At 42.0% G+C, this 24,789-nt stretch overlaps 1 protein-coding gene across 2 annotated transcripts; it reads left to right on the top strand.

Annotated features, from left to right (window-relative positions):
* Nucleotides 1–1,059: 1,059 nt before the first annotated feature.
* LOC110368838 (BTB/POZ domain-containing protein KCTD12-like) lies at nt 1,060–24,553 on the top strand. Of its 2 annotated transcripts, XM_036134986.1 has the most exons (3): nt 1,060–2,570; nt 23,225–23,513; nt 23,556–24,553. In XM_036134986.1, the coding sequence occupies exons 1-3, from the start codon at nt 1,727–1,729 to the stop codon at nt 24,010–24,012; spliced, it is 1,590 nt and encodes a 529-aa protein (XP_035990879.1). In that variant the 5' UTR covers nt 1,060–1,726; the 3' UTR covers nt 24,013–24,553. The 2 variants fall into 2 exon arrangements, with proteins under 2 accessions (XP_035990879.1, XP_035990878.1); XM_036134985.1 differs by having other exon boundaries at nt 23,225–24,553.
* The last annotated feature ends 236 nt before the right edge of the window (nt 24,554–24,789 follow it).

Raw genomic sequence — 24,789 nt, 5'->3', positions numbered from 1 at the left:
TATAGACACCTCAAACCACTCATGGTCACCATGTGATAAAGAACATAAAAGACATGAAGTGGACATCACTGATAGGGGAATCTATTTCACCAGCTCAGTTCAAACAGCCTACCAAGCCTTACCTATGTTGTGACATATTTAGGTGTTATTATTTTTAATTATTAAAGATTACGGCTGAAGGAAATCAAAAATGCAGCTTCTAGTGACATTATTTTAACATCAATAAAAGGAACATTTAAATATAGCATTATTAGCTGAACAAACTGCGCGATTGACGGAGGGGATTCTTGATCAGGCCTCAAATAATACAGATTACTGCAGCATCAATGATGCAGCTCATGGACTGATGCTCCAAAACTGGATTTTGTGTTTTCATTAGCTGTAACCTATAATCCTAAAGGTTAACAAAAATAAATTCTTAAAGAAATGTTTTTGTGGTTAATTGATCTGTATACGAGTTTCTGCTTTTCTTAAGCAAGTTACTGAAATAAAATCAGTCTAAATGATAGTGCAATTATATAGTGATGCACCTGGTCTCTTCTAGCTGAGGATAACACTTTTATTTAAAATCAGTAAAAAGTATCTTTTTTTCCTGATCGGCTACAATATTTTCTGCTTTATTTACTATAATTCTATAGTTTTAATAATGACAAAAGTGGTTAAAGGGATCAGGAGTGATCGTTTCTGTGAAATGAACGCTAGTTGCCATTACAACACTAGATGTCGCTGTTCTTCCATCTGCATGTGACACAATCAACGAGAGTTAAAAAAATAATATTACCTGCACGCGTTAACGTTTCCAGGGTCTCTAAATTTGTGAATGGGTGTGGGGCGCTAATCTGACTGTCAATTAAAAGAGCAATATTTTAGATCGCGATGAAATTATTCTGTCACGACATCACAGAAATGAAGTGACTTCCCTTTGGGTAAACCTGGCCAGCATTATTCTTTCTCCGCACGGTTAAAGTTCGGCCGGCTTTGGAAGCTGCTATTCTCGGCGGACGGGATCTCTTGACCTGGATCAGGGCAGCGGCGCGTCACCGCGGTGGGCGTGGCTAACCGAGAGCAATAACGCCCGTGCGTTCTCTGCGTTACGCTGCAGTCTGAGGCGCAGCTCGACTCAGGGGCGAGAGGAGCGGAGCTGGGCCGCCGAACAAGTCGAGTCTGGATCCGGGCGATGGGAGCCGCGGAGGTCTTTTTTTGGACTCCGACATCCTTTTTTCACTGCGTCTCCCACATCGAGCTTCCTCTCCGGGCTTCTTCTTCGCAGCAGGACAACTGCGGCTCTCTCCAACTATGGATTGCCTAATTGAAGTTGGGCCACCTGATCCTGTTTGCGCCAGCTGGGCATCCCCGTGATATTAGCGGAACAAGAGAAGTCGTTATTATGAGCCGTTGTGCAAGCGGAGGATTTCCTGCACAGAGAGGCACAATTTCATCCTCAGGACACAACATTTTTATCTGTGCGTAACGGACGTAAGACGCAGCGGATCCGTTTGCAGCCGAGAGAAATAAGAGGCGCAATGTTCTAGCAGTCACGGAGGAACTCTTTAGTTGATGTAGAGAGTTTGTTTGTGATCGTTTTTAATTATTTTGTCGTTGTACGCGCAGGGCGATTGCGCACAACAGGTTTTCTTTTTTTTTAAGCAGCCGCAGGACCTGGAACTGCGGACACTGTGAAGCCTTTGAACTTTTCTCCGCAAAATATCTTTGCAAAGCTGCCTCGATGGCTTTGCCGGATAGTGGCATATCTGGGGAGGAGTTTCCTTTCCCAGAAATAATAGAGCTCAATGTCGGCGGCCAGGTGTACATAACGCGTTACTCTACCCTCACCAGCGTGCCAGACTCTCTGCTGTGGGAGATGTTCAGCCAGAAATCAGCCAAAGGGCTGGCCAGGGACACCAAGGGGCGTTTCTTCGTCGACCGAGATGGTTTTCTGTTCCGCTACATCCTGGACTACATGCGGGACCAGCAACTGGTCCTCCCGGACCACTTCCCCGAGCGCGGCCGTCTGCAGAGGGAGGCTGAGTTTTTCAACCTGCCGGAGCTCGTCAAGCTGCTGGCGCCCAAGATCAGCAAGCAGAACTCGCTGGGGGACGAGGGGTGTCCGAGCGACCCGGAGGACTCCTCGCCCGGCTTCGACTCGGCGCGCAGCCTGGGCTCGCTGGGGGCGGCGGCGGCCGCCTGCGCCAGCCTGGTGCCCGGCCCCGCGGACGGCAAGCGCTCCGGGTTCATCACCATCGGCTACCGGGGCTCGTACACTCTTGGCCGCGACAGCCACACCGACGCCAAGTTCCGGCGGGTGGCGCGCATCATGGTGTGCGGGAAGACCTCCCTGGCCAAGGAGGTGTTCGGGGAGACCCTGAACGAGAGCCGCGACCCGGACCGCCCCCCCGAGCGCTACACCTCGCGCTACTACCTGAAGTTCACCTTTCTGGAGCAGGCCTTTGACAAGCTGGCGGACGCAGGCTTTCACATGGTGGCCTGCAACTCCACAGGAACCTGCGCCTTTGCCCACGAGCAGACGGACGACAAGATCTGGACCAGCTACACTGAATATGTGTTCTACCGTGAGTGAGACTATCGGCTTTATTCCCCCCTGGCCCCCTTCACCCCGTCTCCAAGAGACTACCCCCCCTTCTCCTCCAGCCTCCAGCCATCCTGTCTTTTTTTTTTTCTCTCTGATGGCTTTGGTCCAGTAGATGTACTGTAGATGTTGTGTCCCCACCATTTATTTTATTTAACTTTTTTTTTTTTTTGCAGCCTCCAGCTCTTATCCTTTGAACAGTAGTCAGCTGCTGCTCTGACTCCTCATTACCCCTCTGCAAGTCCAGTCTGAAGCTTTCCCCTTCAACCCCAAACCTACCCCGGTCCTCCTCAAGTCCAGCTTTTGCCCCCTCTTCCATCGCTCCCCCCCCAAACTCAGCCGCTGCAACCCATCGCCCGTCTTTGTTGAGACTGATACCTGCTATGTGTCATCCTCCTTTGTGTCCCACGTGCGAATATCGATTGCATTTGTCCCGGCGAAGCACAATACTGTATCCAAGAGCCATCTCCCCCTTAAAAACATGCCATGAGTGCATCTGAGTGACGATCAAACTCAGTCATAAGGGCCTAAAGAAAAAGGGCTGAACGAGTTGTAGCAACGTACAAAGCTACACTTGCCCTGCTTACTCAAGCAGATCAGACTCTCTCCAGCTCCTCGGAACTAAATTACCAAATAATTGGACATCTTATCAGCCTTGAGGGACGCGAGCAGCCCCGGCACAAGATAGGAGTGTAATCTAATTTCCTTTGGGGTTTATTTTATTTTGTTTTTAATGTTAACAAATGTGTCCAGTCCCATTAGGTCCGGGAATGTGCCATGGTTAATCTGTGCGGTTGTTGTTGCTGTTTCAAAACGGACGAGGCTTTCTGCAGCATTGCGGACCGGGGGTAAAATGCAGCGAACGCCGTTTCGAAAGAGGGGAAAGTGCGTGTGAATTTTGTGTTTTTAGAGAGAAGCTGGTTTCGTGGCGAATAAATATGAGCGGGAGTCCTGCGAGGGGAAGTTTAAACATCAAAAGATAGCCTGAGAAAATGTATTTGTTGTCTGATAGAGGATCATATTTACAGAGTTTAGAGGAAACCCATGTATGAGTTTTGTTCTTAAAAATGTATTTGTTTAATTAAAAATTAAAGAGCTTTTTTTTTCCTTCCCTACTATCAATCACGTTTTGTGAAGGGCCCACAGCACCACTTCTTGTTGTAGTCTCCATAGCTGGCCGTGCTTTGAGCCATAATCTGTCCAGTATTATCTGAAAAGTCGTGCATATTTGATGGTGCTCGCTTGCTGCCAGTCGATGCCCAGCAGAGAGGGTAGGATTACCACGTCTGTGGACAAAGCCAATTGTCTTCTCACCACTGCAGCCAAGGTTGCTGTAAATAAAGCTCCTATAAGCCAGGTATGACTTAAGAGGATAGTTCAGAATGGGTTTTTTTATGGGAGGTTTTGTCAAAAGGTTTTAAACAGTAAATATTTCTTGTTATTTGAATTTAGTAGGAATCCAGAATAGTTTTTCCTAGAAGGCAGACGCTAACAGTAAAGGGGCCCAAGACAAAAGCAGATTTAAAACAATCTCAAAAGCAGCCTAATCGTTTATGCAAACTCTTGTTTTTAGAACCTTTACAAATTAGCGGCCGTTTATGAGGAAGCTAATGCTAATTGTCCACAGGAAACAGAAGTTGGAGGCGGCGCAACAACAAAAGTCCTCCTGTGTGAACATGTAGTGTTACAGATCAGAACAACTGCCTGAACATAGGCAAATAGATGTGTGTATGTATATATATATATATATATATATATATATATATATATATATATATATATATATATATATATATATATATATAAACTGTACACTGTATACATATATATATAATATATATATATATATATAAAAACTGTACACTGTATACATATATATATATATATATATATATTTTATATATATATATATATATATATATATATATATATATATATATATATATAAACTGTATACTGTATACATATATAGGTATATATATATATATATATATATATATGAACAGGAGGCTGCTTCTCTGACTTGAAGCAGAAGTATGTACAAGAAAATTGGTGGCGCTCCACATCCTGCCTCCTGTGCAATTAATCATCTGCATCTTTACAAATAATCGGCCAGTGCAAAGGGGGCGACGGTTTACAGGTTCAACAAATAGCTTACCCATAAACTGTCAAGACGGTTTACAGACTGGAGTTGTTTTGGGAAACAGAAAAGTTATCTATTTCAGGTAAACTCAAATATTAACTGTCCCCAACCTTTCAACAGAACCCTAGTCTAGATATCTTGAAATATCACTTGATGCTGCACTGCTAGAGCTTCAGATCTGGTATCAAGACAGGTTTCTCTGTTAACTTTAGACTTAAACACATGTCAGCCCAACACAGCGTCCAGCTGATGATGTAAAATGTGCTAAAAGTAGTCCAATTTATAGATACTCTAGGACAGATCTATTATTAACTTAAAGTTAACCATGGGATGAGTTTGATTTGATAAAAAGTCAAGGCAGGATTCAGTCTGAGCTATAAAGGTTGTAGTTTAATGTCTTGGCGACAGTTGTCTGAACCATCTAAAGCATCGTGTTCCAGTGTGATACAATGTTTCAGACACCAGAGTCAGTGTGTTAAACCTGTGGCAGGGGGGAGGTTAGGTTGGGGGGGTTGACCGAAGGTAAAGTGATCTAAAATATCAATAAAATAAATAAATAAAAACCTGCTCTTCTTCTATTCTGGTTTATTTAAAAATAAAAAGTACACATAAGAATGCTGAGAGTGAAGAGGCCACCTGCACCACTTTTTTTCCATAAAAAAGATGCACCTCAGTCTCAGCCTTCCCCAATAAGAGAAATATTTTCCGACAGGAACCCGACTTCTTATTTAATGTTTAGCTCTCTCCCCTCCGGCTTTGTTTTTCCTTTTTCCATCTGCTGCTCTCTCTTATTTTTTTGGCACTTTTTTTTTCATCCTTTTGTTTTTCTCGGCTCGGTCTCATCGCGTCGAGCACTTGACCAGAGGAGAGACAGAATCGAGGACATGCATAGATAACGAGCTCTCTTAAAGCAGATTACAAAACCCTTGTTTGGTCGCCAATAATTGACCCAGTTTGCGCCAAACAGTCCAACCCGTGAAGACGACTGGATTCAGAGTTAAGTTTCAGTTTAACTCTGAATCCAGGCGGACCCCGGGTTAGGATTCAGGGCTTCCTGCGGTGCAACAGGATGCCCGTTTCTGCAGAATCAGAACAGGTTTTTTAGTGTTTTACCTGAGCGCGTTCACAGACAACAACAACTCTATGACAGATTACGCTCGAACAACAGAAAGGGTCATCTTTATGTAGGTGAGGGAGTCAAATGACATTTCAAGAACTCTGACTCATAGGTTCCTCTTCATCGAGGGTTTTCTATATGCCAATTACTTCAGTGCAACACCTGTACACCAATCTCAGTGTGGCCTGGTACGCATCGCTGATAAGCTCCACTGAACTGGTGAAACCTCGAAGTGGCTCCCTTCTACTAGGACGACAGATGGTTTATTTTTTTTATTTATTTATTTTTTAACGAGCCCACATTTTGCCCTCAGAGAGGAGGACAGTACCCTGTCGGCAGAGTCTCCCAAACAAACACAGCCACAGGCAGCATTCCTCTGGCGCCGTTCTCCGGCATGCTATGGCAACACCGGAGGACCAAGGTCGGCCATTAGCTCACGCATGGAAAGATGAGCCTCGTGCGTAAAATTCCAGGCACTGCCTCCCCCCCCAGAATGGCCTCGAGGTTCAACATTCAACAGAAGGAGTGTGGGGAGTGTTGGCGCTTACATGCCAAACAGGAGCGGCGGTGATGTGCACGGGCCACACTGGGATGATGGACTGCACTTTTCCCGACCCTGTTGCGAAACGCGGCTGAGACGTGGAACAGACCTGCGTGTGTGTGCTGTATACCGGAGGCAGGTTCTCTTTGTGTCCATTCAGTGTCACAATAAAGACGTTTTACAATGACATGTCGGCTTGGCTGTGCTGAATTCTGTTTGGGGGCATTGGAGGGAGGGGTAAATGCACACAACGCACAAATGCAACACTTATTTTTAAAGTATTATAAAAAGAATGTCTATTTGTTTCTCCCCTTCTACTTGTGAACTACTGGTCTATCATGTGAAATCTCAAGAAAATGCGTTGAGGTTTGTGTTTCTAACGTGATAAAATGGGGGAAAAAGTTAAATGTGTATGGGGACATTTCCCAAGCGGTGCAGACGCAGCTTGATTTTATGGCGTTTTTTTTTTTGTGATTCAGCCCATCGTCACTGCTGGCAGCTTCACTTCTTTCATCGGTGAGACTGATTCTTGACTCTCAGCCAGCTGGGTCATTTCTCCTGTGTTTGGGAAAAGAGAAGGAAGACAGAGGAGGAGAAAAGCGAAGGCATGCACGCACGCCTCAGAGGAAAGGAGATTGGAAACAGGGACAAGGCGAAACGAAATACTCGGGTTGAAGCGAGAGGAATCTGGGAGGGTGTTTAACGGACAAAGGCCGATCCCTCCTCCTCAACAGCTCCAGCATTAGATGTGGCTTTTGTTTGGAGAAGTTCAGGATTGTACTGATAGGATATTCTTTAAACCTTCTTTTTTGTACTCTTTGCAGTTTACCACTTCAGTCGGGTCTCCAAATTACTGATAACACTGTTTAGAAAAGCTCACGTTTAATACGAGTTCAAATGTTTTACATTTTCGTTTATTTTATTTTGCCACAGTTGTTTTGTCCCCCCTCCCAAAAAAAACCCCAACCCATTTACGATGGCAGATTATAGCCATTTTTCAATCCAATTCTCAAGTGGATTTTGAGCAAACTTTTAAAACGAAAACAGGAAGTAGGGGTTGCTAACTGGCACGGACCACAGATCAGTAATGGAGCGAGTATTTAAAGAATGCGGCGATTTATTTACTTGCTGTGTTCATGGATGAGTCTATGAAAAGCAGTCCTGTTTTCAAACGTAATGGGAACATCCTGGAAGACGCCGGCAGCAGAAACAGCTAGAAACGTGAGGTAAATGTTCGCTACGTCAGAACTAATTGTGTTTCCATCTCCTCTTTAGCACATTTACTGTTTTTTTGAAAAAGTCTAAAACCACCTCATGTGAGCGTAAATCTTTTTTTGCGAAATTTAGTCAGTTAATTTGAGTTTTGCAGCTTACATTAACCTTTTATAATGCGGCATTTCTAAATGTGCATAAACAAAAAGTTTATGGAAAAAAGCAATCTTCTAGCGTGGCTATTATTAACTGAACCGGAAAGCCTGGAAGTGACGTAAAAACTGAACCAAGGAGAGTGTAAAGACACCTTTTAATTGTTCAAGTTGACATTTTTCACAGTGTTGATTTCACAAAGTCAGTAAATTCTGTGTTTTAACAAAGGAGTTCCCTTTGTATGCATGTGGTTTATCTCTGCAACCATATGCACGGCATTCCGGCATGTTTAGATATATTGCCTTGGATCGATCGCATGTTGGTATCCGGGTCCTGGTGCAGTTGGGAAGTCACAATTCTGAATATCATGATTTGAGTGACTGCACGTTATTTGGATGCCAAGATGGCAGCGCCCATGAAAAGCACAGAAAGGATAAAAAAACAGCAACAGAAACAAAAATTCACTCTATACAGGCAGTGATACTACTTCAGATTCAACATTATATAATGACTGATTTTTTTTTTTTTTTTTTTTAGGGTTTTGTTTGAGTTTAAACAAATTAATGGATTTGTGCTTTTTTTTCAAAATAAAAACACAAATTTGATATTTTCACTTCACATTTATATGACTAAGATGCCTGTTTTTTATATAAACTAGCATGTTTTTGATGGTTGAGTCTTTCTCAACCAGAATTACATATAAAACTGTTGCACAAACTGCCGACATAATTCAGAGACGCGTCGGAGCCGGACTTTAAATCTCGACGGAGTTTTCTGTGTTTGAATTCCCTTTAAACAAGTTGCCTCCAACACATTTCAGCATCAGATCCGCATATTAACAGTGGAAAAGACACCAAATGTCTGTTGAGTTCATAAGCATTTCCACTGAGTAGGAGTGTTATGACAACACAAACAGCACCAACAGCCAATATGTTACAATATCTATGTGTAAGTGCTGCTTTTTATCTCATTGAACATGTATAGCATAGGGATGCTTTAGCGACACAATTCTTGTTATTTATTGTATTTACTGACGAGGATCTCAATATTTGCTGATTCATGACGCTGGTTGAAATTCTGGTTCCACTTTTTGGAGTATCTTAAATTAATTCTTCTTATTATTATTATTATAGTCAGTCACATGTTTAGTCTAGGTGTATTTTTCTATTATTTAGCCAAACATGCTATTTTTTCACATGGTGTCAAACAGCTCTTACCTCCCAAAGAGTCATTTATGCCTTTGAAAAAAAGACAAGGGGTCTGAATATCTACTATAGAAGAAAAGGTTGTTGTGACATAATCAATAAACAGACATTTTATTTCTATTTTAAGCTTTTAAAACAAAAACAAAAACACTAGCCTTTACCAAAAATAGGATAAACACATTCTCTTGAATTCTATCCTCAGGGAAAATAAACAACAACAACAACAAAGTGTTCGTGACCCAATAAGAAAAATGAGGGAATAATTTTTTTTTTTATTGCACCACTAATTTAATTATGTTGAAGAAATTCAAACAGAGATCCTATAAAAAAACACAAGTAGCTGGTAAACCTATTCTTCAGTTTTTCAACATAACATGTGGCAAAACATCCACAGTGATAGCTATTGCCCAACCCACGCAAAACCATTTAAATGCCATCTGAGAAAAAAAAAACCATAATCTTCATGCTCTTCTGAATTCTGTGCTCTCAAAGGCAACAGATTTTCTCAAATATGATTTGAGGAACTTTAAATTATGCAGTGTCATTCACACTGCCTTAACTGGCAGAAAAATGTGGATATTATTTGATAAGTAAATTTTTACCTTTTGTGCTGACCAGGACAAATACACCTCTGCTAAAGAGAATTCCCTACAAAACTCTTGATTGCTCATTTAACTTGAACCACTCGTCATTTCGGATCTTTTTGTTGTCTTCTCTATCCCAATAAAAAAAAAAAATCTCTGACATTTTCCTCTGGCAATTCTCACTTTGCAGTATTGAATTTCCCCTCCTGCGCATTGCTTTTAATAATTTATTACAAAGAATAATTCAGAGGTTAAAAAAACAAAACAGTTTTATGTCATTTGACATCGAGGCTGTAAAGCACAAACACGCTGTCACTTCTCATGTACAGGGTGAATCTGTGTTTTATCTGTTACTGCGTTCAGCGTGAAGGATCGTCTGTGTGTGTTTTAAATCAACAGAAAAGGTAAACACGCTTTTACTACAGCGATGAAACTGCCCTTTTATCTCGTCTGGGAAACGTAGATTTGAAGATTCCTAGGCAGCATGATTTTTTCATGAATGCACGCGGCACGTGTTACAGTATCGACGCCGAGTGAGTCATCCTCGCAGCTTCTTATTCCGGCTGTGCAGTCAGATTTGTCTGCATGCTGTTGTTTCTGTTCTGTCGGGCCCCTTCAGCTGCGGACCATCTGCGCCTCTTTGCTTACCTATGTTTTCTGTCAGTCTAGATGCTTTGTCTGCGTTCGGATCTGCGTACCAGCACGCTTTGGCCCGCGTCTTATTTTGTCAGCCTCGTCTTTGTTGCTTACGTGGGCTTTTGCAGAACAGGGTCGGATGGGCGTGCGGGCCACCGAGTTGGTCGGGTAGGGCGGCCAAGTGGGGAAAGCGGGGCAGAAAAACAGGCCCCCGCTCCCTTTTCTTTCAAACATGCTGAACAGGCAGCTGGCATCTCTAATCCTGAACCGACACAAACATGCACCAAGGGAGGGAAGTTGCTAGGAGAAGCAAACCTTCGGTGTGAATCTGATGACCGGGCGCTGTGAGTTTTTTTGGATGCAACCGGCTCCTTGCTTTTCAGTGTTTCCTTGAAAAAGCAGTTCAAACGTATAAAACTTGCACACACTCACACACACACACAAAAAAAACACTCAATCTTTTCTATTCTCTCTTATGAGATTGTCCAATGAGAATATTTGGCAAAGATGTGAAGAAAGCACGCAGCTCGTCTGTGTTTCTTCACCCACAGTGTGACTTCTGCGTTTGCTCATTTGCACATACATGTCAGGCTCATGTGAGCTTTGGCAACATCACGGTTCTGCCATGTAAGCACACTCCCACACCGAGTACAGTAGCACTGACCCGAGGCATCTTCATCTAGCTGTGTGCTGGGTTATTTATAGTGAGACGGCACAGACGTGAACCTTAGTCACCACCACGCCTGTCCTGCCTGCAGCTCGGGCGCGCACACACGCTCCATCACCTTAACGTCACTGTCTCGTTCCTGCAAAGAGCAACTGTCACAAAACAGACAGCAACCCCAAACAATGAAGGTATCAGCCCTCATTGTACAGGGGAGGCAACGCTGTGAGGGAAAATGTGGGAAAGCAACAATAAGAAATATAAAATAGAATAAAAATGTTCATATAAAACAGCTAGTGTTGCAAGTGGTAAGAGTAGCGTAACAGGAAGCAGGAACATGCACAGCAATCTTTTAGTTTAGCCAAAAAAGGGTTGATCTGTGCTAATAAGTGAAGCTAAAGCAGTGGCAGATGAAAATCCTTGTCAAGTTTTAATCATTTTCTCTGCAACCCTGAAGAAAAATTAGGTAAAAAATAACAACAAAAAAAGGGATGAAAATGGCAACATGTTGGCAGAAAACGGGGCCGCCTGTTGACAAAGAGGATAACTGAACCCGAGGAACGCAGGATGGCTGCAAGCTAGTTTTGCTTGTATTGTTTTATCATCGCCTGCAACAGTAGCTGTAGTTTAAGTATTTTACAGGGACGGCTGAAACAAGTTACGCTAGCGTGAAAAAGTTAAAAAAGTTTGGAGACTCGTTTCAGAAAGAGGAACTCATATATTTTATACATCTGTTGCACTGAGTGAAATATTTCAAGCTTTCCTTTTCTGAGAATTTGATGATCATGGCTTATAGACGACAAAAAAACCCCAAACAAATCCAGTGTGTCAAAAAACTACAATATTGTTTAAAAAGGTTAATATTGGTTACTTATGATGGCACACCCTTATTAACCAATTAAATTGATAATTTCAAACAGAAATGTCAGGCTTCTGAAAAACATCTTTATTTCTATGTGCTCAATACTTGGTCAGGCGTCCTATTGTATGAATTACTGCACCAATGCAGTGTGCCATAGAGGTAATCAGCCTGTGGTCCTGCTGAGGTGTTAAGGAAGCCCAGGTTGCTTTGGAAATGGCCTTAAGGTCATCTGCAGTGTTGGGTCTGGTTTTTCTTATCTTCGTCTTCACAATAGCTGAGATTCTCTACAGGGTCCAGGTCCAGTTTGCTGCCCAGAGAAGCACAGTAACACCATGGAAACTAGCAAGGTTAACCCATGTGTAGGATTCGTCTATGCGTAGTGGCTCTTTAGGCACTGACTCCATCCTCAGTCCACCCATTGTAATATTCTTCCAAATTCTTAAATGGATTTTGCCTGACAATCCTCTCAAGGCTACAGCTAACCCTGTTGCTGGTGGACACATTTTCCTTCCACTCAACTTTCTATCAATATGCATGGACAGAGCACTCTGAACGACCAGCTTTTCCAGCAATGACCTTTTGTGGCTTCCTCTCCTTTTGGAGGTATGGAGTCTTCCGGACATCTGTCAAGTCAGTAGTCTTCCCCATGAATATGGTGCCTACTAACCCAGACTAAGAGACTATTTAGAGGCTCAGGAAACATTTGAAAGTGTTTTGATTTAGTGTGCTGATTAAGATGGGACACCAAGTTTCCAGGTGTGAACTTTTTCACTATATAAATGTTTTTTTTTTGATACCCTGTTTTGTTTTTTCCATTATCTATGAAGCATAATCATCAGAATTCTAAGAAATAAAGGCTTGAAACATTTCACCCCATGTGTAACAAATCTATATACGAGTTTCACTTTCTGAAATGAGGGACAAGAATTATTTTCTTTTTCCAAATGTTCTAATTTTTTTAGATGCACTGGTGTATAGCTGTGCTGCACACTGGTTTTGTGCTCCTGTGGATGAAAGAATTGAACATTGACCCTTTCATATATATTGTTGTCTTGCAAAAGTATTCACCCACTTAGCTCATGACCTAGTTTGTTAATCAAAATGCTTGTCAAACTTCTTGAGGTAAATGTGCTTCCGGATAAGCGGAAGAAGACGGACGGACGGAATGCTTGTCAAACTTATTTTATTTGATGAATCTGGATAGAACAGTCTAAGTTGGTGAAGGGATATGAGAAAAATATTGAAAATACCAAATTATTATTATTATTATTCCATTGTAAATAGAGGAGTAAAGACAAATGTACCTGAAGAATCCACAACAAACCTACCAAGAGGGGGTCCCCCACCAAAAAACTCAGAGCAGGCAAAGATAGCATTAATCAGAGTGGCAGAGCTTCACAACAGAGACTGGAGGACCTGTCCTTAGGACCACAATAAGCCTCATAGAGCTGGGCTTTATGGAGGAGTGGTCAGAAAAAAAAACATTACTTATTGTTAAAAATAAGAAGGCAGGTTTGGAGTTTGCAAATAGGCACGTGGGCAACTCACCAAATGTATGGAGGAAGGTGCTCTGGTCAGATGAGATTAAAATTGAACTTTTCACCCACCAAGAAAAACGCTGTCTGTTGCAAAACCAACACATCCCATCCCCACAGTGAGACATGGTGGTGGCAGCATCATGCTGTGGGGAAGGCTGTCCCTGCAGCCTTTCAGCTGCAGGGACTAGGAAAACTGGTCCAAGTCGAGGGAGAGATGGATGTTGCTAAAGCCAGGCATATTCTAGACCAAAACCTGTCGGTCTGCCTGTGATTTGAGACCGGGACGGAGGTTCACATTCCAGCAGGACAACAAGCTGGAGCATCCTGCTAGAGGCAAGGCAAGTTTATTTACATGACACTTTTCAGTACCAAGGCGATTCAAAGTACTGTTCATGGACAGGAAAACAGCAACAACATTCAAGTTTTTACGGGGAAACATTTAAATGTGTTGCAACACAAAAGTCCAGTCCTCGATCCAATTGAGAATCTGTGGTTAGACTTGAAGATGGCTGTACACAAGTGAAAAGTATCCAGCATGAAGAAGCTGGAGTGGGCAACAATACCAGTGGCCAGATGTGGCGAGACTGCTCCAAAGCCACTCGCAGCTGCAATTGCAACAATAGGTGTCTCTACAAAATACTGATTTTAAAGGGAGAAAGTGGTAATGCACACTGAAGTTCTTGGTTACTTTTTCCTATTTGTTGTTTGTTTCACAATAAAAAATAACATCTTCAAAGCTGTAGGCAAAGTCTGCAAATTAAAATGGTGCAAACTCTCAAACAATCCATTTTAATTCCAGGTTATGAGGCTACAAAACATGAAAAAGGCCAAGAGGGACGAATACTTTTATAAGACACTGTATGTAGCAAAAAGAATTGGGTTGATGGAGTTTTCACACACGTGAACTTGATTGATGTATTTTAATCCGGGTTTAACATGACGTTGGCACACCCTTTGCAGCCATAATGGCGTCAGTTCACCCCGGAAAGCTTTCCACAAAGTTCAGAAGTGACCTGATGGGAATTTTTGAACGTTCTTCCAGGAGGGCTTGTGCGAGGTCAGGCACTGATGTTGGATGAAGTCTGGCTCTGAGTCTCTGCTCTAATTCACCCAAAGGTGTTCTGTCAGGGTGTGGTCAGGACTCTGTTAAGGGCAGTCAGTTTCTTCCTCTCCAAACTCAGGTATTTATATCCTTATGGACTCTGCTTTGAACTGTTCGTCCAAAGTTGGGGCCAAGACGTTGTGACAAATTAGCCTCGTGAGACCATCCTGATCTCGCGAGCTTTCAAGGTTTCACTCGCAGATCAGTCTGGCTACTCTCCGTTAAAGAAAATTTGGAGCCGTTCACCAAACGAACGTCCAATCAGCGTTGGCTTTGAGGCGGGTTGAGGTGTGACGCAACGAGGAGCGACAGTTCAGTCTAAAGAACATGGCGGCTTCAGCCGATGAAACTAGCGTTAGCGTGGCTATCGAGCAAGTTTTATCGGAATTACAGAGTAATTTATTTGCTGAGCTAACGAGCCTTTACCTGCAGCAGCAAGAGTAGCTTGGCTTGTGGTTGTGTTTTCGTCGTCACTCGTAACAGAGCGACGACGAAGCATGTTGACGAGTACGTCATATGCTTCGTTGATCTGATTGGTTTATTTGGCCCGTCTATCACCAACATAGGCCAATCAGCTAACCAGTATTTTCGCCCCTTCCCAAAATTACTTCAGCGGAAGGTTTCCAGATGGATATGCGGAGCAAATCTATCTGGCGGCGTCAGGTTAGTGACAAATGTCTTCTTGCAGCATTGTTTCTTTCACTAGAACTAAGGAGCTAATCCCACCTCCAAAAACAACTGTCCTACACCAAGGTACTGGGTGTGATGCACTTGTGCTCATGGAAGGGATGGGAACACCTAAAGTGAATGATTTGGAGGAATGAGCAAATACATTCGGCTGTATCTGTGCCCTGTGGATGTTCAAAATACTATAAAAAATTTTATTTGGTGAGTATTTCTTGTGGAGTCTCCACTCTAACAAAGATCTCCAGGTGGACAGCGTGATCAACATGGGGTTTAATTGCATGCCCATTAAACACAACAGAGAAAGAGAGAGCGGAGGAGCTCTATCTGCTAAATGTTTGCGTCTTTTTTTTTTTTTTTGTAACCAAGGAGTGAGATGTTGTGAGAGGTGTTGTTAGCACGGGATTTACCTCGGCCATCTGGAACTTTAGGCTTTAATCTGATGTCTAATTATCAGTAATCTGCGCAGCCAGGATTGTGCTTCTTGCTGCTGTTACTGCGAGAGTGCGTGTAGTCGTGGGTTGACGTCAATTATCCCGGTGTAAGTTGTTGTAAAATAAGCTGGCTACATAAACACGATACACTTTTTTTTTTGGATCCCCTAGACATATTAACAATATTACAAATCACACTTTGTCAGTTTCTCGTGTCTGGCAAACAAATTTACTTCGATGTTTTCATTTCCTTTAACCTTCCCTCCCGTGTTTGCTTTCTGGCACTTGGCAGCTGCACTCGGTCTCCAGCTGTTTGCGTCAGACGTTTCCTCCACGTTATGTGGAATGACAGATTTGTAATTGCTCCGAGACTTGTGAGTGCACTCCGGAGACTTTCGCACAGGCAACTATGCTCATACGCCAGCGTGTCAAGTGAGTCTGCGGAAGACATTATTATTATTATTACCACCGTGTCTCATCACGCCTCCCTCCCCATATGTATCCGCTTGACAGAAATTAATGTGAAAAGACAATGAATGAGGGAGCCGTAGGAGGCGAGCCTCACGCTCTCATTAGGCGACGCACAGATCATGTCACAGAAGCGGAGCGGGGAGTGCGAGCTGAATATGTTGTGATTAGTTATTAGACATGCCGCAGTTACCAAAACGCCGCAGCCTGGGCTCCTCACACCACACCAGGAAGCAAGTCATACGTATCGTTTCACACAAAATTCGGCTTTCGCTCTGTGAAACATTACTATGCATTTGTGGAGCTTCGGCTGGTGCACTTTAGGAGGGTGTTACCATGGTGATGATGATGTCCTCTTGTTTGCCTTGTCCCCCCCCCCCCCCACCACCGTCTGAGGGCCACAGCATCTGTCGGTGGCCGCGGTGAATTTTAAAAAGTGAGCTCGGCGGGTCCCAATGACTCACCTGCGGTCCATATATTCATGTAATGTTTATGTTTGCGTTTTCACACTGACGGCTGAAACTGTTATTTAAACTCGAGTTTGTCGCCGATGTGTTCGGCTTTTACACATTTCAGCGCATCGTCAGTTTACTGCATAGAGTCTGAGCTAAAAACAGATGTTATTTGAGAGAAAAATCCCTTCCCAGCGACAAGACCCCTTCAGAAATAAACCAAATATCGACTAGTCAACCACACTGCAAAAAGGGAACTAAAAATAAGTAAAAATTTCTTGAAATGAGTGTATTTTACCTTGATTTGAGCAGGTAGATAAGACTATTTGCCAATAGAATGAGATTTTTGCACTTACAGTAAAACAGGAACAATTCATCTCTAAAATAACATAATTAGACATCCTGCACTTAAAATAAGACGATGGAGATGAATTGTTCCTATTTTAAGTGCAAAAATCTTATTCCATTGGCAAATAGTCTTATTTACCTGCTCTAATCAAGGAAAATTACAATGATTTCAAGAAAATTTCACTTACTTTTAGTTCTGTTTTTGCAGTGCAGCAGGCTGTTTTCAAACTGTGTGTCTGTGAAAGCTCTAAGTTGTTGTTGTTGTTGTTCGGAAAATGAAAGTTGCACAAAAGAGGCAAAGAAGTGTTTGACCTGGAACCGCTTGCCTTCAGCGCTGGCAGGGACTCCTCTTCCTTTGTTCAAGCTACTTTCTCCTAACCCCATTCCACCAAAGCTTATTCTGCTCGTGCTCTGCTGCAGGGCCATGTGCTTCCAGCGGCCATAATCTGCCAAGCTCTGCTCGCAGCACCTTCAGACGCAGATCTCTGGCAGCACATCTTTCCCAGGCGACGGAGCCCTGCACCAAGTCTGCTTACTGCCAAAAGCTGGAGTAGGGCAGGTGCACAACAGTTGAAAACATATTAGACAAAAAATTTCTTTGTTGTTGTTGTTTTTTATTTTATTTTTTTATTTTAGGCTGTTGTGATGAAGCACAATATTTATATAATTGCTTTATAAGTCTTTAAAGTCTTTAAGACATGGATATGTTCGAAGTCAGGACAGGAAGAATACACCTTTTTAGGCCTAAAATACATTTTTTGTATACTCGGAGTCTCTAGGAGTGCAGAGAATGTGAATTTAGTCTGTCCAGGTGCTGCGTAGATGCCATTATATTCTTTTTAGGTCATATTTTTCAAGCCGTTCAGTTCTTTCTGTTCTCTATTATGTTTTTTGGACAATTACGTCACAGAACTGCTGAACAAGGTCATAGACTTCCAGCTTACCAGTCTTGCAAATCTGCCATTTTTTTATTTCTCAGGACAATTTTGTAATCCAAGCTGAAGGATGCCGAAGCTATAAGCTTCGGCATCCTTCAGCTTGACGTGACGCTGGTGGTAAAGTTCCTCCTTTAGATTTAAAGACACAGCACCAAAACTGGTTGCTCATAGACGAACCTCAGAACAGGGGAACGTGATGTAAATTAACGAGGAATTCAGACCAAAGGATCGCAGATTAACTTTATGTAGACCACAACCAAATAATTTCAATGCAAAAAGATGGATTTAAAAGCATAATATGTCCCCATTAACGTTTTTTATGGCAATGTTCCTGTATGAACTGTACTGCATCTTCATGGTTTTAATGTGAAAGATCACTAAACTTGGGTTCTAGCACCATTACCAGATAGATAGATAATTTAATGCAATACTGATTTAGCCTTTTCTATGCTTTTACATAAGATGAAAGAACATTGATTGTGTATTTGGCTAATTTTCTGGTGTAGTTTGAACATGTGTTCATGGAAGGCGCAGGATCCTGAAAGACCAGGATGTCACACTCTGATGATTATCATCAAATGATTTTTCTGCGCTACTTATTACTTTTGAAACAATAAAATTGTACCGGATTTTCACTCAGCAGTGACGATCATCCTCTTTAGGGGGTCACCTTTTTTTGCTAGTGCTTTTGTAAAACTACAGGCCTTTAGTGCTCCAGCCTTCGATTCTTCAGGTGCATTTGTCTTTACTCCTCTGTTTACAGTGGATTGAAATGTAACTCCTGCTCACAGAAATAATCCCATTTCACTTTAAGGACATGATTAACACACTTCTTGAAGACACATACTGATAAGGAGCTAAAACAGATTGTGAGTGCAGGAAAAAAAAACAGTACAACAGGTAGTTGAACATGTTGGACATGTTCAAGCTTCTCAGGGATATGTTGGTAAGTCGGTTATGATAAAAAATAAAACCCAGAAAAAAAAATTGCTAAACACCTACCCAGTTAACTGAAAAAAACAACAACAACTAAAAGCATATGATTAGCTACAAAACACACAATACATAGAGGTAGGAAGCAGTGTATGTGAAGCATGATCTAAGAAAGGAGCGAGTACAGAGTAGATGATAGAAAATTGGAGTAAAATGAAAAATTTGATAGTATTTTGCATGACTGCTATTTTATTGATTTTATTATAAATGTATTGTTTAAATTTTCTGTTGTGTAATTACACTGACAGGAAGCATTTCACAATAGACTAGAATCTGACAAACTGTAGTAATTTTGACCATTAAATCAACAGCAAATAAGTTCTTTAAGGAATCCCACCCCCTGCTGGCCATTAGATAAATTCAGTGACATGAACCGCTCCTAATAACGATTTCAGGAAATGAATGTTCAATTTCTGTCAGTTGTCATTATGAACGCAGCTCGTATTTCAAAAAGCGCCTCATTTATGTGCCATTTATGAGTCGGCACATGGGAATATGGTACATATAAGGCGCGTTGCAACTATTTCAGGTAAATCCATTACAAACCATGGAGGACACATTTTCAAACTGAGAGGTGTTAAACCCTGGCAACAGGGACACGTTAGTGTCGCCATTAGCGGTAATGATGGTAATGAAGGGATCTGTCACACTAAACAGATGGGAGAGACTAAATGAAAGAAGGAAAGAGGCAGGGCCGAGGGTGTTTGTGTGTGTGTGTGTGAAAAGGCTTTAGCTTTTGCATATATCCCTCGAGAAGTGGCCCGTGGAAAAAGAGTTGAGTGCACTCTTTTTTTTTCTGTTCTCCTCCATAAGGCTTAACAGTGGAGGAAAGCACGGAGCCCATCCCCCCAGTGGATTATTCCTCTGACACACTGTTAAGCCCCCCCATACTCCCACGTTCAGGCAGTTCTGAAACACATGTATTCATTATGAGAGACACTTAATGCACCAAACACGCCGGCAAACACACATCGGAGCATATGTTTCCCCCTCCAACACCCTTCTTGATATGCATCGGTTTTTTTTGCAACTTTGCTCCCCTGTCATGTGCACAAAGCCGCCCACTTTCAACCACAACCAACACGTAGAGCAACGGCGCTTACGTTAGTCTGCGGACGCTCGAGCAAACACAGAAGACGGCCAATTACTATGATGCACTGGCCTGGAGAACCCGGTCATTTTTCTTAGTGACCACCTCTGTTGGACACAAGTAGCTTTTCCTGTTACATAAGGCAGGTTGGCGAGCCTCTCTAGAAGAAAGGAGGCCACTCTTGTGTTTGCATAGTGCGTCCTCAGCTCTGACTGTGGCATATTGTGTCTCTGCATGAGCATCCATGAAAGCATGTGAGAGAGATTAGCTATTTGTGTGCATTCTCCTTAATGCGGCGTGCTCGTTTCTGTGTGACTGCTTCACAGAAAAACGGGGACGTCGGCGATTTAATCCTGTGACTCCACGGATGATGCATGAACAATGCATTGCATTAGCAGTTTACCCGCTCTGTACCCATGTCCAAACTCATGTGAATGACTTGGAAATTGTTCGTGAACTGGGTCAAATTATCCAGACAGAAAAGCACACACACAAATCAGAATAAAAGGCATTTACAGCAACAGCTCTGTATATTTCCACACAGTTACAAAACATACAAAGTTTGCAGAAATGCATGGGTACCCTTCAACATTTTGTCAGTTTTTACAAATAAAACTCCAAAAAACAAAAACTTGCTCTTAATTTGTATTCAGCTCCATCATTCTTTTACCCCTAAACAGAAACATTGAGCAGTTATTTGCTGTGTTACCACAGTAACTTTCAGCACACAATCACATTTCTAAGACTCAGTCTTAGGCTAAAAATAATACTATAAAAGAACTATTCTGAAAATAATAATTCAGAGGCAGCATAAAGAAAGTATGCTCTGGCCCACTGATCCAGTCTCAGGCATGTCACCTTAAAGAAAGTACAAAAAAAAACATATACAGAAAGAATCTTATTACTTGTCTGCTGATCTATTGGAAGAGTTTTTCTGAAAGACAGAGGCAGCATGAACTTTGGACTTCAAATATCTCGTAATGCCGAATGTTCACACTGTTCCCCTGTCAGCGACCTCCCTTCTCACACAGCGATGAAATGAAAAGTCAACATGAAGTGTGGTTTGAGAAGCTTCGATCAGGTGGTTTCATCTCAACCGCCACAGATTCCCTTCTTATATATAATATGCATGTAAATAAAAAACGAAGGGGTTTTGAAAATGACATCAAACTGTCTCTCACTGTTTTTGTCTTTCTTATGGCGTCTGCTCACGCTGGACTGCTTTTTCCTGCTTATTCATTAGGCTCCTACACACTGTTCCAGCACCGTGTGCTGCTGTTTTACTCACAGACGAAACAACTGTAAAGCTGAAGGCTGAGATAGTAGTTGGTGACCCAGCCAGCATTTTTTTCTTCACTTTTTCGAGAAAATTGTTAATTATGTTGTTTTTTTTGGAGTCAGAATAACATACCACGATAAATGAGATTCCAACATCTGCATTGTGCTGAAAATAGACGATCAGCAAAGCGTAGCTATGGCACAGTGTGGAGCCTGGAAGGAAAGAAAGCGTTAGTTCTAAAGATATAAAAGGAAAAATGAATATATTGCGTATACTAAGTGACAGAAGTCTACTAGAAACAAATGCAGCAAAAATAGACAGAAAAATATATTGCACTGACTGTCTGTCATTCTGAGGATAAAGAAAACAGTTTGAGTGAACAGGGAGCCTGCTATATATATATATATTTTTTTTAATATATATATATATATATATATATATATATATACACACACACATACATATGAGCAATCAGTATCTTACCTGCAGTAGCTACAGCTCTGTTCCCATCTCCCCTTTGATGAAACGTCTTCCCTATTAAAACAGCTGTGATCTCAATAATGTGAGAGACTTATCAAAACAATATTTTTATAACATTTGTCACAAACAATTATGCTAAAGTGAGTATGTGGCTATTTCTACAGAAGGCCTAGTTGGTCTGCAGTCCCTAGTAATAATCTTTACCTTAGGAAAGTCTACTTTAAACTAAATGAGTTAGGCTTTTCTGACCAGAGAAACTAAGTTATTGTAACTGGTTAGAAAAAAAATTTGCTCAGTTGAACTGTTATTGTATATTTTTTACCTTTACCTCTGTAACAGAAATCTTAGTTGCAGACAGCGAACCAAGATGGCAGTTTTAAGTGTTGCTTTCACACGAACCGCTTAAGCGGAGTTTTTTTTTTTTTTTTTTTCAACAATTCCCCATTAGCATGAGAACTACTTTTTCTTTCATCAAAGTGAAGACACCAAGAGAGTTTATCAATGATGTTAGCCGTTACTATCTCCTAAGAGAACCCCACTTTGAAAATATGCCGTTAAGGAGTTTTAATCAGAACAGTAGTACAGTCCAGTAATATAACATAAAGCCATTAATGACCTATAAACCCAATCTGGTCTAATGGGACTTTATGATATTTTGGGTGTGATTTTGCACCGATAACCTACATACCTAAATTAATAAAAGTAATTTTAATCATGAGAAAAGCAATACTTCCTGATGTGTGCGTTTTTTTTTTTTTTTTACAACGCAATCCTGTGCAGCTTTAACAAAAAGCCGATGGTTTGTTCAGCTCTAACAGGCTGAAAGACGTTGGGCCAACTTGGCAGCTTTGTTGACACGCAAAACTCCCAGCAACCCTGCATCTAGCTGCTTTATGTCTATGGAGAACGTAACTTGGTCCAATTAGGTTGTGAATGATAAGAGTCGGGTTACCCAGGCTAATACGGATGCTTAAACTTTACCAGAGTCATCTTTCAATTCCATTTTGGCCAACTGTGCTGCATTTCAGCTGAAACAAACTCATGTCCACTCATCTGTAGCCTAGTCAAATGTATCGTGAGTGAAGCAGAGCTGGCACACAATAAGCTCCACCACATTAGGTTGATTTTAGACAATTGGAAAGTGCCAGATCTGCTGTATTGCCCTTGTAAAAGATGTTATCCTAAAGCATTATAACACAGGAGCTTGGAGCAAGTTAGAACACAGAGTTGATTGTAACACAGATCCTTTACCTATTTGCTGATTGTTGGAGCAATGCCTTCCTGTCAGTTCCCACTTATATTTGTGGAAAAGATTGCTTCAACAAAGTCAAAGTATGTAATTTTGCGGTATGTTTGATCCACTGCATTCAGCCTTATGCTATATTGATAAATATCTTATTGTCTAAAAACATAAAGATCTTTTATCAAATGATGGTGCAACTAAACCTGTGATAAATGATCAAAAGAAGCTTGAATTGGTAGTTGATAATAGAGCCTCAGATAGCGTCTCTCACATAGTCTACAGATGGATTTTTAATCAGTGAATGCAAACATACATTTAGCATTTTAGTACGTGTAACAGCTACCCTGGCCACCATGTGAGTTGAGACATTTTACTTCTGTCTCTTTGTAAAATGTTGCAAAACAAGGAACATTTTGAAAATAACGGAATAAATACTTTTTTCCCCCCTAATACGTGTTTTTTCTTCTGTAGGCAGCTCACCTGCCATTTCTGAGCCCGTCACCTCAGACCCACCAGCTCCTGATGAAGTGATTACGTCTGAACCTGCTGCCCCCCATCATGAATTAATCCCCGTGGACCTCGGCAGCACCGGGAGAACCAAAAGCCTCCCAGAAACCAGCTGCAGCTCCATGCTGGACCTTCATAAACCAATCCCTCCTCCTCTAACCCCTCCTCCTCCACCTCTTCCTCTTGTTGCAGACATTCCCGACCTTCCACTTCCATCGCCCCCTGTCCTTCCTCCCCCTCCCCTTTCTACCAAATCTGCTTCTATCTCCAGTCCTCCTCCTCCCCTTTCTACCAAATCTGCTTCTACCTCCAGTCCTCCTCCTCCTCCCCTTTCTACCAAATCTGCTTCTACCTCCAGTCCTCCTCCTCCTCCTCTTTCTACCAAATCTGCTTCTACCTCCAGTCCTCCTCCTCCTCCTCCCCTTTCTACCAAATCTGCTTCTACCTCCAGTCCTTCTCCCCCTCCATTTTCCACCAAATCCGCGTCGACCTTCCAACCTCCTCCTCCTCCACCCCTCGGCGACAGCCCCCAGCGCCCCACCACCCTCAACATAAAGACACTTCCACGGTCCACCGCCAGGGAGAACGGCGGCCCTCCGCATCGGGCGGATGACGACGAGGACGAGAGGAAGATGCTGGAAGAGGATCTAAAGAAATGCATCGAGGACTTCAAAAGGATCCGCTTGCCCACGGTGTTTCCAGACCGCAAGAGGCACTGGCAGAATGACCTGCTCAAGAAGTACAATGCGTAAAGTGCTTCTCTGTGGTACTACTCGGAATAAAACCCCATGAGAACTTTCAAAAACCATGCTGTGATTGGTGAAGAGAAGCTCAGGCTTAGGTTAATGTGAAAAAGTGTTTGCGTTTTCCCTGTTTTGGCTTTTTTTGTTGACACACTTAAATGTTTCAGTTCGTCAAACAAACTTTAACATTAGACAGAGATAACCCGAGTAAATGCAAAAGTAAAAAATGATCTCATTCAATAACAGAAAGAAGATATCCAAACCAGCTAGGCCTGATGTAAAAACGTAATTACCCGCTAAACCTAATAATTAGCTGTGACACACTTGGCATCAACAGCTGCCGTTAAGTGTTTAGTAACCGGCAGTGAGTCTTTTACATTGTTGTGGCTTCAATTTGCAGAATTGTCCTAGATCAGCCAAAATTGAAGGTTTTATATGCTGAATATTTTTCCTTAAACTTTTGGGACCATGACAATGTTTCCTGGCAAATCTGAATTCTTTCTGCTCAGCAATACCGTATTTTTCGTACCATAAGGCGGACTGTGAATTTACATGTTGTTATGGATATTAATAATTATCAATTAAGTGAGCACACCACTCATGAAAACAAATGATGCATCGTTTGTAAGTTATTTTAATTCAAAGGCATGAGCGTTTGAATGTCTCTGTCCCCCAACGCAGTCAGGAAACAGAGCAATGAGAAAAAGAACACACTAACTTTTATACATTCTGGTTTAACAAAGAAAGTGGGAGTTATCGTCAGAGGAGTGCAGCCACTGGTACGAT

Source organism: Fundulus heteroclitus, unplaced genomic scaffold (assembly GCF_011125445.2).
Source record: "Fundulus heteroclitus isolate FHET01 unplaced genomic scaffold, MU-UCD_Fhet_4.1 scaffold_97, whole genome shotgun sequence".
Taxonomy (NCBI): domain Eukaryota; kingdom Metazoa; phylum Chordata; class Actinopteri; order Cyprinodontiformes; family Fundulidae; genus Fundulus; species Fundulus heteroclitus.
The sequence above is the reverse complement of the archived record's forward strand: the minus strand, read 5'-3'. Positions and strand labels throughout refer to the sequence as shown.